The 17,192-nt window shown below is 41.7% G+C and overlaps 1 protein-coding gene across 3 annotated transcripts in view; it reads left to right on the top strand.

Annotated features, from left to right (window-relative positions):
- Positions 1–5,817: 5,817 nt before the first annotated feature.
- SCAF4 (SR-related CTD associated factor 4) overlaps positions 5,818–17,192 on the top strand; it is a 64,136-nt gene continuing 52,761 nt past the window's right edge. For 2 of the 3 annotated variants that reach the window (XM_006035691.3, XM_014525718.2), the window contains exons 1-3: positions 5,819–13,974; positions 14,571–14,615; positions 15,172–15,333. In XM_006035691.3, the coding sequence (XP_006035753.1) occupies positions 13,903–13,974; positions 14,571–14,615; positions 15,172–15,333 (279 nt within the window). In that variant the 5' untranslated portion in view covers positions 5,819–13,902. Of the gene's footprint in view, positions 13,975–14,570; positions 14,616–15,171; positions 15,334–17,192 lie in introns of all 3 variants that reach the window. The other variant, XM_025191887.1, reaches the window with a different exon arrangement.

The raw sequence follows: 17,192 nt of genomic DNA, 5'->3' as shown, positions 1-17,192 counted from the left end.
GGGGTCTGCCTCCGCCTCGGAGGGAGGGGGAGGGGCGCTTGTGCCGCGGCACGGGCCAGGGACGGAGTGGGGGGGCTGCCGCCCTTCTCCTCCTCCTCCTCCTCTTTTTTACCCCGTGTTATTTCCAGCTCCGGGCCTCGTCTCTTCCGCCTTGGGGGCGTCTACCCTGCGTTTAAAGAGTTGGGGGAGTGTTTTGGGGGCGGGGAAGTATGAGGGGTTTTGTATTCCCCTTAGGGAGTCCAGTGAGGGGCCGGCAGGTGCCCACCCCGCGCTGAACAATGAGGGGCCGGGGCGGCCTGTGCCTTGGCTGGAGAGAGGCAGGAAAAATGGCAGGCTGCTCTCATGTGACAGAGTCATGCTGCCCGGAAAGTTGGTTCCCCGCTGCTGCTCAGCAGGAGCAGCCTGCCGGGCGGCTTGCTCCTTGTCTGGGCTGGGTTGTAGAGAATAAATTCTCGGGCGGGGGGTGGGGGAGATGACTCTTCAGCTTTGCCCTTTGGAGTGAGGTAGATGGCTCCAAAGATAAGGAGCCTTCACCCCTTGCTCGGCCTTTGAGTGGAGCACCCCCCCCACACACACACCTATTTCCACGCACTTGGTAGTTGTTTGAGGGGTGTCCCTTTGCTTGGTTTCAGGTGAGTATTGTTCCATTTCTGAGCAATGCTGTGCAGCAGTAAAAGTGCTGAGGGCAGTGGTTCTGCACCCGCTTCAATTCAAGACAGCTTTTGGAAAATGCCAGCTCTTAGTTTTTGGGGGTGTAGGTTGTAGCTGTGCTGGTCTAAGGACATAGGCAGACAAGGTTCTTTGGGTAAATGTCATAATTTTTTAAGCTATTATCTATTGGTAATAGATCTATTATCTATTAATAAAAGAGATCACAGTTACCCAAAGAACTCTTGTTGCCTCTTAGTTTATATTGTTTTTTCTTTTTGACTACAGAAACAAGAGGGTTTTTCTTCCTCTTAACTCTCAGCTGTTTTTCATATTTGACTCTTATTTAAGAGTTTTTGTCTCACCAACAGAAATAAGCATTTTTTCTGTTGCAAAGAACTCGGCCCACAGCTGTGGATTTCTGTGTGAAATCTGGGTTTATCTCATGAACCATGTCTGTAAACCTGACAGAGGTAATGTTCTGTGGTACCCTTAAAAGGATCTCAAGGCACCCCAGGGCTCTGTGGTTCCTTGGTTGAGAACCACTAGCTTAGAAAGATTATAGTAGCACACATGCTGCATGTGCAAAAGAATAGACTAAATATTAAAAGTGGAGGTGTCAACTACCTGCACTTATGGTTGTTACTGCTTCATCGCTTTAATAAGGTGCTTCCCTGTATTACTTTCTGCGCTCATCTTTACAATTAGACAGATTTTATTTGTGGACCCCAAATGGTTACTGTGCATGTGGGAGTATGTCTTGGCATTTCATGAAGCAATCATTCTGATATTAATATTGGAAATTGTCGTATATTAAAAACTGTCTATCTGGCCAAGAAATAGGAAAAGTGAAAGTCTCTAATATCAGAGTGCCTGAAATCTTTGCATCTGTGTGGAGTATATGAAAACTAGATTGCTTTAAAACATTGTGTATCCAGTTCAGTTTTTAAAGAGGTTTCCTCCATAATACTGGTCCTAATTCCTCTAGTCACTTGAGAATCCTAGTGGACTACTCACCTACTTAAAGTTGTGTTATAAATGTTTGCAGGATCAGGACCCATGCATATAGTTTCCTTGATATTTTCCCCCCCAAGGTTGCACGAGAAGCAAAAGTGAGTTTAGATACTGACACTAGGAAGTTTTGTATCCCTAGAACTGTGCAAATATAACCAAAAACAAACCACATTTTTTTAGAACTTTCAATGAATTGAAACAAAATGTCTTAGTTTCCATAATTTCTAAAATTAAAGTGAGGGACTAGATTCACAATGTGATTGACTGCTGTTTGCACAATAGGAGAGAGAGACATACCAAAGGGAGAAATCACTTGTCTCGATGTGGAGAGCCACGGTCCCCAACCTTTGCTAGCTACTGAATAGCAGTACCAAGCAAGTGATGTGTTGTGGGTAGCGTTATAACTTTCTGTCCATGAGAGTCACATATCTCTTGAAAAAAATTCCTATGGCCCTGAGCAATGTTGGAGGGTTTCAAGGTCCTTGGTGTCCGTACGCCGCAAGTACCTGTTGTTATAAAGGTAGCAGTTTCAGTTCCTACTTCAATCAATAATTCTTTTATGTAGAGTGGAACAGCTTCAACAGGACAACTGAGATGTTCCCAAAATACCTAATAGATTAGTAGTTAGGGCACTGTCTTAGAGTTGAGAGACAAGTTCAAGTCCCACTTTCAAAACAGATGATTTTAGCCCGAGTCTCTTGGATCCTAGGTGGGTTACAAAAGCATAAAGTTGTGGGGTTGGTGGCACTGTACCGACTGCCTTTCCTAAAATTAAAAAGTTTGATTCTTTGAGGCTGTGAAGACAAACTGTTTAGAACTTTTCATTTTCCTTTCATTGGAGCTGTTAGTTCAGTGGTGCTCAACCTTTTGGCTGGGCAAGCTAAGTGAGTGGTGCAGGGTGGGCCCACAGGTAAGACCCTGCGTGGCAGTATTGGACCCTATGTGGCCTCTGTCTGGCCCTGCATGTGGGTATTGGGGCACCTGAGCCCCACACCATCTATCTTCTGGCCCCATGAGGTGAGATCAAGGTTCCAGGGGCCTGGGTTGCCTCTGTCCAGCCCCATAGGCAGTGATGGGCCCCAGGGCCCTGCACTGCCTCTGCCCAGTCCTCTGGGATCACAGCCCTGGGACCCTGTGCTGCTTCCACTTGGCCCCATATGCCAGTATCAAGCTCCACACCACTGCATGCCAAATAGTATTTGGGGCCACAGCCTATTGGCCTCCCTACAAATGTGTGGGAAGTCCCTCAGGTTGGATGATGCGGTGCCAGGGGCTGGATCTGGCCCATGGATCAGGGTTTGAGCACCTCTGTGTTAGATGAATTCAGCCCAGATTTATAACTTGTTTTGCTTGCCTCAAAACTACATTATTTGCTGAGCTCCAGTTCTGTTCTCTTCTCAATCTCTGTACTTTCTATTGCAAACTTGGTTGGGAAAAGACCATTTTTACCTCTGAATTTTCTACACTGAAAAGCATGTTGGCATTAATCAAATACTTACTTTCCTCAATTATTTTTCTCAAACTTCAAGCAGAATATTACCCACTGAATGGTGGGGTCTGGTATTTGTATAATGTAATGTGCTGGGTTGTTTAAATTAGTTTGAACCAAGTGCTGCTGGAATGAGGTGTTATACTTTAACAAAATATACAAATTCTGTGACTTGTATTGTTAAATATATTGTGTGAGTATAACTAATGGGTAACTTACAACATTTTGCATAATCAGTATCTTTAACGAGAAATCCAGTAAGATATCTAGATGTCTATGATGGTGTTTAATATTTCCACACCAATGTTTACTTCGGCTGTGCTTCAGTATAGAGAGTATTATGTTTAGCTTCTCAGTCTTAAAAAATTGAGGCATAACTTGGCAACCGTTTAAAAAAAAAAAGAGAGAGAGAGCAGCAAAGAAGTTCATAGGTCTCGGCAGTATGTTTCCTTATGCAGCTTTTCCAGTGGAAATAATATACAAAGCTAATGTGTTGTAAGTTCATGGCTGTATTATGTAAATAAAAACAATGCACTTTACTTATAATCCAGATTGATGATAAATGTGCTATCTCACCAGAACAGTAACACCCCAAAAAATCAAGAGAATGAATGTTCTTTTGGGAATGTCTTTGTTATTTATCCATATTCAGTGAACCAGGCAATTGAATTTTTGATCTAATACAGTAATCTTATAGTAATGGTAGATTTTGTTTTTCTGTGTTCATGTGCCACTACATCTTTTCTCAAACCCTTTATCAGGTACTCATCTGTTACTAGCCAGCATTATTGTTCCCTTCATGTAAGGCAATGTTTATTTCTTTGTTCAGGGTTTTTAATTTAACAACATGGGTATCCTAGGCTCCCCTCATCTATAGTGAGGAAATTCTATAGGAAAATTCTACAGTATTTAACCAGCAGGAGCTGTAATTTACTAGCGAGTTTCCCTCTGCAGCAAAGGAGAACCTCAGAAGCATATCTACTAGTCTAATGCTGGAATGAAGGATCAATATTGCTGTCCATTTGTCCAGGCAACCTTTCCTTAAAAAAAAAAAGTGGAAAGTCATAGCTGTTTTACTCTTGCAGAAAGTACCAGAGTAGGATCAAATGAGTGTCCTTTTTAGATGCACTTAAAAGTACTGAGTGCACAAGCAGTAGCATGGATGCAGTTTTGGAGTTGCGGGGAAGGGAGAGAAGTAAGCTCAGATAGAAAGCAAGTATTGTGCTAGCATATAATTTTTGACCTAAAGGTGGACCTTTTATTTCCTCTGCCTCATTGAGATGTTAGAATTACTATGTCTCCTATAAGAAAGAATATGCTTTGCATCATTTTCATGACCATTTCAAAGCAATTTAAGAAGCAGTATCAGTGTAATCCTGAAAGGGTCTCCAGAAATATGTTCAGTTAAGAGGTCCTAGTAGAAACTATCAGAAATGAGTTTTCAAGGAGTGGGAGAGTTGTGAAACTAGAAAGATAATATGTTGGTTTTAAGAGGCAGATGACATTTCTGGGTTTGGTCTCTCTCGCAATAGTAGATACTGAACACAGCTCCTTTTTCAAAAGCTTTTTTTTCTTTCATTCTCATTTGAGAATATAGAAAAGCTTCTTTCAAATAAACTCTCTTAACTTTGTGAGTGGCTCTGTTAGTCAAAGGGGAATAGCTTACTGAACTAAGCATTAGGTATGCTAGACTATATACATAGTTTATATTGGGTCACATTTGACTTGAGCTTCATCCTTCCAAAAATATAAGCTCCTGAGCATGCTGTTTTCTGTTACCCAGCTAGTAGTTGGTGGGTGTCACTGTTTGTATACTTGAGTCTGATACTGTTGAGTAGTGGTATTCAACCTTTCTGGCATGTGGGCTGGATGAGTGGGACGCAGCTGCTCTGTGCTGGGTCTGGAATGTATGGGGAGTGCACTCTTCCAGCTTGTGGGGCTTCGGAAGGGTCCAGAAACTTAGTGGCAGGGAAGTGGTGGTAGTGTTAATTGCCATGGGGCTCCCAGAGCCCTGCGGCAATTAACACTGCCACCACTTCCCTGCCACCAAACCTGTGGGGAGCCCCATGCGCTGGATGACTCAGCTCTGTGCTGCTGTAGTGGTTTCCTCTGAGCCAGGGTCCAGCAGCAGTAGTTTGGTGGGAATCCCAAAATATTTCCTTTTTCAACAATTCAGAGGCGTTTTAGGAGAGGAAGGACCAGACATAACCAGTAGGTTGTCTCTGGATTCCACTCATCTTTTGTCTGGCTTTATTTAGCTAGACCCTTTTGATATCTGATCATCCACTAGTAATGCTGGCACTTTATCTTGGATGATCTGCTGTATTTCTCTTTCCTTTTGCTCTCTTCTACTCCTTTGCTGCAGTAGTCCGTTAATTTTATAATGGGGATATAAGCAAGCATCTAAAAATGATTTGTCTCTGTGAACAAGTGACCTATAGTTTTGTTAGCCTAGAGTAATTCCTAACTGTATAATGCAAATATATTCTAAACAATTTATGTACAAATCTGATTTTAGATCCTTTATGTGTGATAATTCCTATGAACAGTTTGTTTATACATTGAGAAATGAGCTATATAAATAATAGTGCACATGCTACTCTGATATGGAGACATGCATACTTCAGCATCTCAGAAGACACCTGAAAAAAATATAATAAAATATCATTAAAAGTAAATCTTAACATGCTGATTTCAGAAACAATTGTTTAATATTGTTTCAAAATTATTGATACTGAGCAGAGTTCTGCTTGATCGAATGCATCACATACATTTGTTATTTCCCAAAAGATACAGATGTTTAGCATTACCCAACTTATCTAAAATACCACTTTTTTGCCTCTAAAAGTTGTTCTTTTGAAAAGCTTATGGGACTTACACTCTCCTTGGCTCTGTGTGCTTGTATCTGTTGTTCCCTCTCAAACTGGGGAGGAGGGGTTAGAATTTACCATTCTTTGAATAATTATTTCCCACTTTCTGGCCTTTTAACAATGGGTGGTGGTTGACTTACTCATCTGTGTAGGATGAACGTTAAAGCTTTCATAGTTTGCTTTTATTCTCTGTCCTTGATGGCTTGTCATAAAGTAAACATCCTTGTTCTGGAGAAGGCAGTTTGGATCTGGTGGGTGAGTGTCCAAATCAGTGAAGGTATATACATAGAATGGAAAACCTACTTTTGGAAGAACTTGTCTAACCTGTCTTAAGTTTAGACCTTCTTTGGAATACTGTGATAGTTTCCTGAAGATGTCTGAGATGTGTAGGACTGTTTACCCTTGGAGCTGAATTTGACTTGGAAAAAATTGCAAGAGCCTTTGTTAGAATTGGGAGAGGAAGTTTCAAAGGCACTATCCTGATACCGAACTCAGTGCCCTATTGGCATTTGTTAGCCGCTCCATATGCAGTCTTCCCCCTCCCTTCCCTTTCCCTGCCAGATTCATGTTTCTTATGACTGTACTAGCTCCACATTAAGTCCAGAACCACTGCTGAGAAGCAAGCTCTACCAACTTGCCCTTGTTCCATCAGAGCCTGTCAATTGAGGGGAAGAGATGGCTTGGAGGGGTTTGGGTGTGTGCAGGCTCAGCACTGCTCAAATTCTGTCATGTGCTTAGAACCCCTCCAAGCTGTTTATTTCTACTACTTGCTGGGCTTGAGCCTAGGTGAAGTGGAAGAAAGTGGTGGGGCAGGTTTCTTGCTTTTGTTCTGGGCTGACAGGGAGGCAACATAGACAGCACCACTGCAATGCCTAATCTTCATAGATGTTGCCTAGTGGTTTCATAAAAATAAAAGCTCCTGGTTACTCGTACAGGAAGCCTGTTCTGATAGAAAGTTACTGCCTAGATACCTTGACAGAGATAGAACGTTGTGGAAATAGGACACACTTACTACAGGGTAAATTATCTTTCTTCCATAGTTAAAGTGGATATGTGCATATTGCAGGAAGCCAGCCCTGGTGAATTAGTTATGTGCCTGCTCCTTAATGTGGAATAAGAACCAGGTAAATTACTTTGTACTAATCATGCTGTGTATCTGCACCCAAAGTCTGGGGAAAAATCTGTTTTAAAGTATAGTCTAAATATAAAGACAGAGTGGGGAAAAGAAGTGGAAATAAATTGACCAGACTAAGATCATACAACTAAGATTAGAATGTAGGGCTATGTCTACACGTGCACTTTGGTGCGCATTAGCTTATCTTAATGTACCTTAAAGTGTCACAAACCATGCACTTTCACTAATGCACGTTAAAATAGGCTAATGCATCTTTTTCTAGTACAGAGGATGGCAACGTTTTTGGGCAGAGTACCAAAAATACCAGCAGCCTTGACTCCTAAAATGTTGGCGTGCCAGGGGCAGATGGCAGGAAAGCTACGAGGGGCCTGATCCTTGTTGTGGCAAAGTTCCGGCCCCTTACCCAGCCACACGTGCGGTGTTCTAGTACCTCACAATGGAGGTACTAAATTTTAATGTGCATTAATGAACACGTAGACATGCCCAAGGTCTTTTGCTTACTAATTTAAAGCACTTACAACTTTCCTGACTGTTGGGGGTAGGGTTTAGGAAGGACTGCTCTTGTCTCCTACCATGTCTTGGGTAGAGAATGAGCTATTGGTTTGCTATTCCCTGTCCCATTGCCTTCCCTTTTCATTGTCCCACATGATCCTAGCCTGCCTTTACTGTCCTCAGCAGCAGAGTGAAACTGACAGGTTTCTCATGTTTCATTCTTCTGCTATTCCTGAGGACCTGCTCTGTCCAGAAATGCTGTCTTCTGGGAATTCTAAGGTAAGGTCATGGTTAAACATTTCTTTCTCTTCCTCGTGCTCTGCCTCAAAACCCCATGCCTCCTGCTCATGTTTCCACACTTAATAGGTCCTCAGAAAGGAGTTCCAGAATGAAACGCTTTGCTGGTAAAAATAAAATTAAAAAAAAAAAAAATGGGGGGGATATTTTTATGCAAGGCTTGCTTGCCTGAGCAGCTTTTACAATGTCCGTTGGAAAAATGTGTCAGGTCATCTAGTTCATCCTGCCAGACCATGCCAGAGGAGTTGCTCTCTACATTATTTTGTCCTTCTGCACCTGTGTCAAGATTTACATTGGGATACTCAGTTCCAAATTCAGTTAGATTTTTGTGCTGCTAGTTGTTACAGATTCAGCCATACAATTGTTAATTTATCATGAAAGTCCAGTAATGTTTAGCACCAGGAGTGTTCCTGATTTGCTGATTTTTATGAATGTTGTCTCCACCCTTTATTTACTTGTATACCGTAAGTATTGGGAGTTACAATTATATGCCCACCATTTCTTTTAAATTTGAGTACTACTCCTGCACACTAAATACTGGGTAAAAGAAAGATCATTTTCTATTGATTTTTCACAGTAAAGTAGAGAAAAATAGATTTTCTTTACATGTCTTGTCTGCGTGTGATAATTAGTAATGTGTTTTAGTCGGCTTCATTATCTCATTAATATAATCAGTTTTCCTATCATTCATACGTACAAAAGAAGAAATTTTTAAAAGTTATTTTAAAACCCTTGCAATTGTCAGCACTTCGTACTCCCTGAATCCTGACTTTTGTCTTCAGGTTGAAAGTCTTGCTTTGAAGAAGCTTTGTTTTTCTCACCCACCATTCATCTTGAGCTCCTCTGCTCATTGTCATCCTAAATGAGTGGGACATTTTTGTTACTCATTGCCAGACTCCATTCTTCCTCAGTGCCTTAAATCCATCCTTAGGTATTTTTGATTGTTGGAGCATTTGTTGCTGCAGACAGGAGGGTTACAGGAGGGGATGGGAAAGCTGGGATGAGATTTCTGGCTCCACCTTTCTTTATTTCTCTAGTCCACTTGTTCTCAAGCTTTTTGGAGTCAGTACACCTCTCCACAAGTTTTTTTTGAATGAGGCAGCCTCTCTGGTTGAGAACCACTGGGCTCAGCTTACCTCATTGGTTTGCAACTGGGTGCTGCTGCTGCCTCCAGGTAAAACTGCCCTGCATGCCTGCTGCACAGCTAGACAGAAAGGGTCTGTGGCACGTGCATGGACACTAGGGCTCTTTGATAAGCCCAAAGCAGACAGGAGAGCAAGGTTGCGTCCCAGCCCTTCCTTGTCTGAACCTACTCTGTCTCTCCCAGAAGCGGAGGCATACAGGACAATTGGAACTGTCCCACATGCCTCTGTTTCTGGGAGGAGCAGGGACCAGCCTGGGAAGAGCTGCAACTTGAGACAGCTCTCCTGCCTGCTTTAGGCTTGTCAGAGAGCCCTAATGCAGGAGTGCACAGGGCAGTTGAACCTAGCTGCTGTTGGAACAGATAGGCAGGTTGGTTAAGAACCACTGCTCTAGTCAGTGAGGTCAGTACATGGGTACAGGAAAAAGCTTAGGAAGCTGTTTCCTTTCTTACCCATCCATCTAAAATATGGTTCTAATGCTGTGAGAACAAGTTGTAAATTCCACTGTTTAGAGGTCAAGCATCAGAGGTAAAGAGTTGCAGGGACAAATTTTTGAGGCAGCCACTTAATTGTATCCTATTCATTGTTTTACTATTACAAATATTTTTTTGCATTGTGCTGTTTCTTGAACAGATAAAATAGAGAAATTTGATGCATCTCATTGAAAATATTTTTCCTTTCTGTGCGCTTTTAAAATAAGGCATTTTTCCATGTATTCTGAATTGGGTTCATAGTTTGAAAGGATCCAGTTTACTGGAACTTGCTGATCCATGTAACCACAAAGTACAGTTCTATAACAAGTCTGCCCTTGAATGGTGAGCTTTTACTGCAGGATATGGGGAAACTGACGGCTTTGGAAATCCCCAAATTTGATCCATTTAAAGTACAGAATAATCTTGTGATTTTTTTTTTAATTGAATTTCCTTCAGATTAGCAATTATAATCAATTTTCATTACACATTGTTTTATTTTAAAGGGGGAAATCTTGAAGGGAAATATTTTTATTCTGCTATTCCAAGGGTTTATAAATTATTGGTGCTTTTCTAATTAATTAGAATATCTTGAGTGTCCTTTTTAATGTAAATTTGTATTTAAATGTGGTCTATCTGATATTCCATCTCTACTTGCCTTACGTGCCCTTTGGAAATACCATTTTCACTCTGTTTTGGCTGGGCTTGGGTGGGATTCACTCTCTTTCAGCGACATGGGTACTGTTCCTTGTTATCTGTTTTCCCTGAGGTCCTGGTAATATTTCTTGCCCTAGATTCCTTTACTAGGCCCCAAGCCTTGCTTCTCCTACTTAGCCTAAGGGTTTTCCCCCTCATCATCCTTCTTAGCTAGTTCACACTGAACTTCAAGCTTTTGACCCTCTAGCTGCTTGCTTACTCCTTGGATTTTGTCTGGGCTCTAGTTGTATCCCATCAGTATCCCACCTTTTCTTCAGGCCTAGTTCCTGCCTTTGCTTGTGTTCAGAGGTACCTCTTGTACTCCTACAGTTCCAGATTTTTCTCTCTTGCATTTCTGAAGCACTAGTTTTTCTATCTGTGCTTTGACACTGGCTTCATTTGTACTTACATTTTCTTTGCTGAGGGCCAATTGCTCCCTCCTGCATGGGGTGGGGGGAACTGAGGTTGTTCCCTTTCTGCAAAATTGGACCTTCCTCCTTCAAGCTTTCTGACTAAAGCTGTCTTGAAAGGGTAGATCCTGCTTTTGATGTAATACTAGGAAGGGCTGGCATGGGCATCATAATTCAGGAATGACATTGAATTCAGCCCTGTTTACATAATTATTTCAAAGAGATGCCTAATGGCTCAGATGGGGTTTCAACAGTAGTAAAGGGAAAAGACATTTGTGCTGCAAGACTAATTTGCAAGTGACGTTTATTTGGCTATAATACATATTTGTGGCTACCGCGGATGTTAGCTGGGAGTATATATCTTCGTTTGAAGGTTGATTTGTTTAAAAACCAATGTGGAACTGGAATTTGCCTTGTGTGGAAATAAGCAATCCAATATAATGAGTTAAAGATTATCTCACTGAAAGGATGGAAGATAACACAGAGCAAGTGAAATCAGTAGAGGCCTGTGTTAGTTCTGGTATTACAAGGCTGGCTGCTGCTAGTTTGAGAAGGGTTGAAAGTAAGTACCTTTTGAACTAAGAATCTTGTTAGGGACATTAATGTTTTCTTTATTTTTCCTATTTTGCTTACTGCTAGTTCTGGATTTTTGTTTTGATAATTATTGCTGCAAGTCTCGTTCTCATTTTTTTTTATGCCTGTAAGCTATTTAACCTATAATCTTGTTAGTTTTGTATATGAACATATTTACATTTGTTCTTTTATGTTGTGCTTTTTTTCCCTTAGTAATTGGGAGGAGGGGAAAAATCTTTCTAACCTGACTTCTGAAATATCTTAAGTGAACTCAAACTTGGAATATTATACAAGAGGAACAAGGGTTAATTTGGTGACTGCAACTCTTAATTTGTGTTACTACTGTCCAAAGGAGGGACTCCCTGTCCTCATGTTGCATTTGGTTGCTAAGTTATTTATTAATCACAGCCCAGCTTGCTATATTATGTATAGCAGGGGTTCCCAACCTTTTTATGTTGAGGACCGGCAAGCCATGGACCAGAAGTGACGGGCATACTGCGGGCAGGTAACCAACCCTTTTTTATATTCAGTGTAAAAAAGGGTTGGCTGCTGGTCCGCAGTATGCCAGTGACTTCCAGTTTGCGGTTTGCAAGTCCACAGCCGCTTCCAGTCGGGCAGCCAGCCCTCCTGCAGACCAGCAGCCAGCCCTTCACGGCCAGGGGGTTGGGAACCCCTGATGTATAGGGAGCAACTCAAATCGTGATATCGCGCTTTTTGCAGAAACCATGATTTGAGGTGTTTTCTGCAGAAAGCAGAGTTCCGTGTGATTTTTGGCAGAATTGCCAGGGGAAGAAAAAACTTCCTGACAATAAAACACTGGCTTCCTAGCATGAGCCAGTACTCATGGCTGCTGGCACACAGAAAGGGAGCCAAGATGGCTGCCACCCTCTTCTCCCTCTGCCGCTGATTGACTGAGAGGCCTGCCTATTACATGGCCTTGCCCTTCTCCACCAGTCAGTGGTGAGGGGTGGAACTGCATGAATGGCAGCTCTCTCAGCCAGTCAGCAGGGAGGAGCAGGGCTGCCGCCAGGGCCACTTGACCAGTTAGCATTGTGGGGAAGGCCTTGCTGCAAAAAAGCATGAAAATGGTGACAAGCGCTGTGATCAGTCTGCGAAATTGCTTGCCTGTCTCCTTGATTTCAGTAGGTTTCTAATTATGTAGCCCACAGATTCTCTACCATACTCACATCGTACACTCACATCGTACACTCTCTTACTATGTATTTGTGGTATTTTGGGATCTGTAGGCTTTTTAATTAAAAGAGTCGTGTCTGTTTCAAACTTTTGTCTATAGTAAGCAACAGATTAAGTAGCAAAAAGAGTCTGCAGAAAGGAGGAGCAACAAACATTCACTTTAATGGACCGGAGGGCCTTGAAGTAGATTAAATAGACAAAAAGTAAAAGCTAAAGAGAGAGAAAGTGGTGGTTTCACTCTTCTTGGCTGGGATTTCCCAAATAATTGATATAGTTTTTCTGTGGTAACGTGTGATCCCTGTTGCAGGTGTGTTTGACAGAGGTATTTACCATATAGGCTGCTATGCTCTATATATGAGAGGAAGAATTGGAGATGGAATATTGATTGGCAGTCCCACTGATGGTTAAAAGCTTGTGGTAATACTTATGCATAATCCTTTCTGGGACGCCAAAGATGTAACTGGACTGTAGGATCCACTAAAGTGGGGCTGTCCAGTTGGTGGACATTGAGCCTTATGGGTCTGATGTGGCCGGTGGGCTCTTGTCCAGCTGCCACTCCCCTCGGTGTTTTTAATTCAGCAACAATTAGTGACTCTGAGCTCCCCCTCCCTCCCTGGAGGCTGCTACTGGGCCCCACTCCCATTCATGGGGGCTGGGGCAGCGCAATGCCGGTCGGTGCTCGTGCTGTGCGTTTGGTGGGGCAGGGGTCTGGGCTGCTCGATGCATGTGTGAGGGTGGAGAGCTGAACTGCTGGGCTGCACATGGGGTAACCTGTCCCCCTTCTTTTCTGCACAGGCAGCAGAGGTGGAAGCTGCCTGCACAGCAGGGAAGCTGGTGTACCTGTTCTGCCTGTGCAGAAGTGGGGGGGGGGGCAGGTTATTCTCACTGTGCGTGTGGCAAGGGAAGGAGTTGAGTTGATTGTGCAGCACATGGCACTGGGGGTAGGGGCAGGGGTTGCCCACTCTGTGCACATAGCTGGGATCAGGGTGAGACTGCACATAGCGGGGGGAGGGGGGGGAGAGTTGTTCACATGGCATGGAGCCCCCTTTGCAGTCCACACAGTGTGTGGCTTCCAGCTACATTAGAGTAGTCTTGCTTCAGTAAACTGGTTAATTAACTCTTAAGTTTATTCCCTTGCTTTCAAATCATTTCCACAAAATAGTTCCTTGTGTGATGTGAAATACAAATACCACTTTCTGGCCACACTGTTTTCAGTAGCTACTAAATTCACACATTGGACACAAGTTGTTTAATTTCTATCATAATTTCATTGTACAACTTCAGATGTTGACTAGAATGCCAATAATTGTTTTGTTCAAGTTAGATTCTTGACTTTTAGGCCTCCTGAGATTTACCAGCCTGGTTGCTTTTCAATTGCCAGGAAGTTTTGAGAAATCTTGTCTCTTCATTTGTTTGCTTATATTTCAGTGTGTAATGTTTATCTTATTTTCTCTGTTAAGCTCTTTTCACTCATGGAAATGAAACCACCTATTTCCCGAGCAAAGATGATTCTCATTACTAAAGCTGCCATTAAAGCTATTAAGGTAAAGCAAAATGTATAAATTCAAACTAACTGTAGCATAACCTTTTACACTGTATATTTCTTGTAAAGTACATCTTTAACATGAGCCTTTTATAGCTCTGTAAAGCTTTAATCTGTGTTGTTTTTCATTTTTTCCCCCAAAGAAAACAAATAGGTGAACATTCTTTTATCTTGTAGTTTTGTAGAGATACTGCCATCATAATATGAATTTGCTTTTAAGAAAATGTAGCTTGAAATTCTGCAGTGTACAACCCTGTTTTGATTTTCCTCTGAGAGAACCAAAATATTATGCAATATAACAACATCCTACCCTATTAGGAATTTAACAAAAACCACCAAATAAAAAGCAGTTTTCAAAAGTTATTCTGCCTCGGGCTACTTACATATGTGTTGTAAGGTACTTCAAGTGCAGTCATTTTCTATGTAAATTTTTTTTTTTTTTTAGCAATGCTTGCTTAAGTGCATCATTACTTTTTTAGTAGTCACTGGAAAATATTCAATTCTCCTAATTGTTAATATGTACAAAGAGTTAATTCTTGTGAAATACATTGTTGTAAAACAGATGATATTTAAATGGATTGCATTTTTATTTTTCAGCTCTACAAGCATGTAGTTCAGATTGTAGAGAAATTTATCAAAAAGGTAAGCATTTAAAAATTTCAGTATCGGACAAGTTTCTTTTCCATATTTATCATCCTTATTCATTGATTAATTACCATTCTAGTGTACCATAGAAAAATAGTAATTAGTACAGTATTGATTTTAGTCTTGCTGTACTTTGGGTGTAGATATATTACACTTCATTTATTTGCCATAAGTTGTATTTCAACTATTGACAGCTTGTTATGGTTGCTGTTCATGATTGAGCACATTTAGTTATTTGCTTCATGCAATTGTTTTTTAATGTAATTGTGGTGTTTTACCACTCTAAAAGAAAACTCTTAGTTTTTCTGATCATCAAGGTATTTGTTAACAATATATTACTGTTGTGTGTATTAGCATTGGAAACAATTTTCTGTGGGGCTTTATTGTATTGACAAAGTAACAGTTCTCTTTGGGCCCAGAGTTAATTCTCAAGTATGGGATTTAAGATTGTTAAGAATCTGAAACCTATTGAAGAACTGAGGGATAAGGGAATTACTTTGTTAGTAATACATATACTGTTCTAACATAACTGAGAACCCTCTATTTTTTTCAGTGCAAACCAGAATACAAAGTTCCTGGATTGTACGTTATTGACTCTATTGTTCGTCAGTCTCGTCACCAGTTTGGAACAGATAAGGATGTTTTTGGGCCAAGATTCTCTAAAAATATAACCGCCACATTCCAGTATTTATACCTCTGTCCATCTGAAGACAAGGTATAACTAGAACTTCTCAAATGTTGTGAATTGCTAAAATCTTACATGTTTGTACTTGTATGAAAACTACTTTACTGAATTTTTGTTCTACTACATATTAATCTTCCTTGCATAGATGTATGTTTGAGCATTGATATTTCAGTGGAGGTGCTGGTAATGAAAGTATCTTGTCCAAATTGGTCACTGTTCTTTAGTTATACATGCCAGTGTATACCTACTGCTTCCTTTTTAGTGATCCTTCTGATGAAGGACTTTGAGAAAGGAGGCCCTTATGTTCTTAAAAATAGAAGCCATTGAGTTATTGCCAGTGTTATTAGCAGGAGGGACCCATCTTCAATCCTATATTATTTTTAAGGAAAAAATGTGGTCTCTACCCTGCATTTAACTTCTGCAACCTCACAAATCCAGTATTTCATAGTCTTTAAGAAACCTAATTCCCACCCTTCGTTCTTAAGACTCACCTTCTGAGTTCTCTGTGCATGTTTGTAGAAATCCTTGATTCATGATGGACCACAGTTGTTACTAGATTCATAGATGTTAGGGTTGGAAGGGACTCCAACAGATTGTTGGGTCTGACCCCCTGCCTAGGCAGGAAAGAGCGCCCGCCTGCCTAGGCAGGAAAGAGGGCTGGGGTCAGATGATCCCAGCCAGATGCCTAACCAGCCTTCTCTTAAAGACCCCCAAGGTAAGGGAGAGCACCACCTCCTTTGGAAGCCCGTTCCAAAGTTTGGCCACCCTTACCATGAAGAAGTTTTTCCTGATATCTAGCCTAAATCTGCTCTGTCAGTTGTGACCATTGTTCCTTGTTACCCCAAGCAGTGCCCTGGTGAACACAGCATCTCCTATCCCTTGCTGCGTCCCCCTAATGAATTTCTAGGCAGCCACAAGATCACCTCTCAGCCTTCTCTTGCAGAGGCTGAAGAGGTCCAGGTCCCTCAGTCTCTCCTCATAGGGCTTGTCCTGTAAGCCCTGACCATACGAGTGGTCCTCCTCTGGACCCTCTCGAGTCTATCAACATGCTTCTTGAAGTACGGCGCCCAAAACTGGATGCAGTACTCCAACTGCGCCCTGACCAATGCTTCATAGAGGGGGAGTATCACCTCCTTGGATCTATCTGTCGTGCATCAGCTGATGCATGATAAAGTGTGGTTAGTTTTGCTGATGATTTTGTCACGCTGATGACTCATGTTCATCTCGGAGTCCACTATGACTCCTGAGATCCCTTTCCGCTTCTGTGCTGCTGGGAGGGTCACTTCCCAGCCAGTAGGTGTGCTGGATATTTTTGAGTCCTAGGTGCAGCACTCTGCACTTGTCCTTGTTGTACTGCATCCTATTGTGTACTGCCCACTTTTCTAACCTGTCCAACTCTGCGTGGAGTCGTTCCCTACCTGTACAAGGTGTTTTCTTTCTGTGCTGCCCTTTTATAACCATTTCAAAAGGTACCTAAGGTAGGGCCTATGTTTTGGAAATCCTCTCTCCTAATGCAATTGAAACCATTTTTGGCAACTACTAAAAATTATGTAATTCACTTTTTTTTTTCTCCTAGCTGTGTTTCTTTTGGAAGATCAGGTTTCACCATCCGTTAGGTAAATGGGCTTTACCCAGTGGATAAAGCTTTGGAAGGCTTCACCTCCCTGCTGGAAGCCTGAAGTTTGAATTTGTTCTCTAAATTTATTGAAGAGCCTTTGTGGAACAAACAGCAAAATCCTCATTTGTTGTCTCCTGGTATTCTTCATGGTGACCATGAGGATTTGATTTAAAGACTGTGGTACCTGATTCACACAAAGCAATTTTCCTACAAGGGCAGCATTGTAATAAGGCTTCACAGAGTTTTTAATTTAACTTAATCTCAGATTTTA

The sequence above is a fragment of the Alligator sinensis genome, unplaced genomic scaffold, assembly GCF_000455745.1.
Source record: "Alligator sinensis unplaced genomic scaffold, ASM45574v1 scaffold1207_1, whole genome shotgun sequence".
Classification (NCBI taxonomy): Eukaryota; Metazoa; Chordata; order Crocodylia; family Alligatoridae; genus Alligator; species Alligator sinensis.
This window is presented reverse-complemented; position numbering and strand designations above follow the sequence as displayed.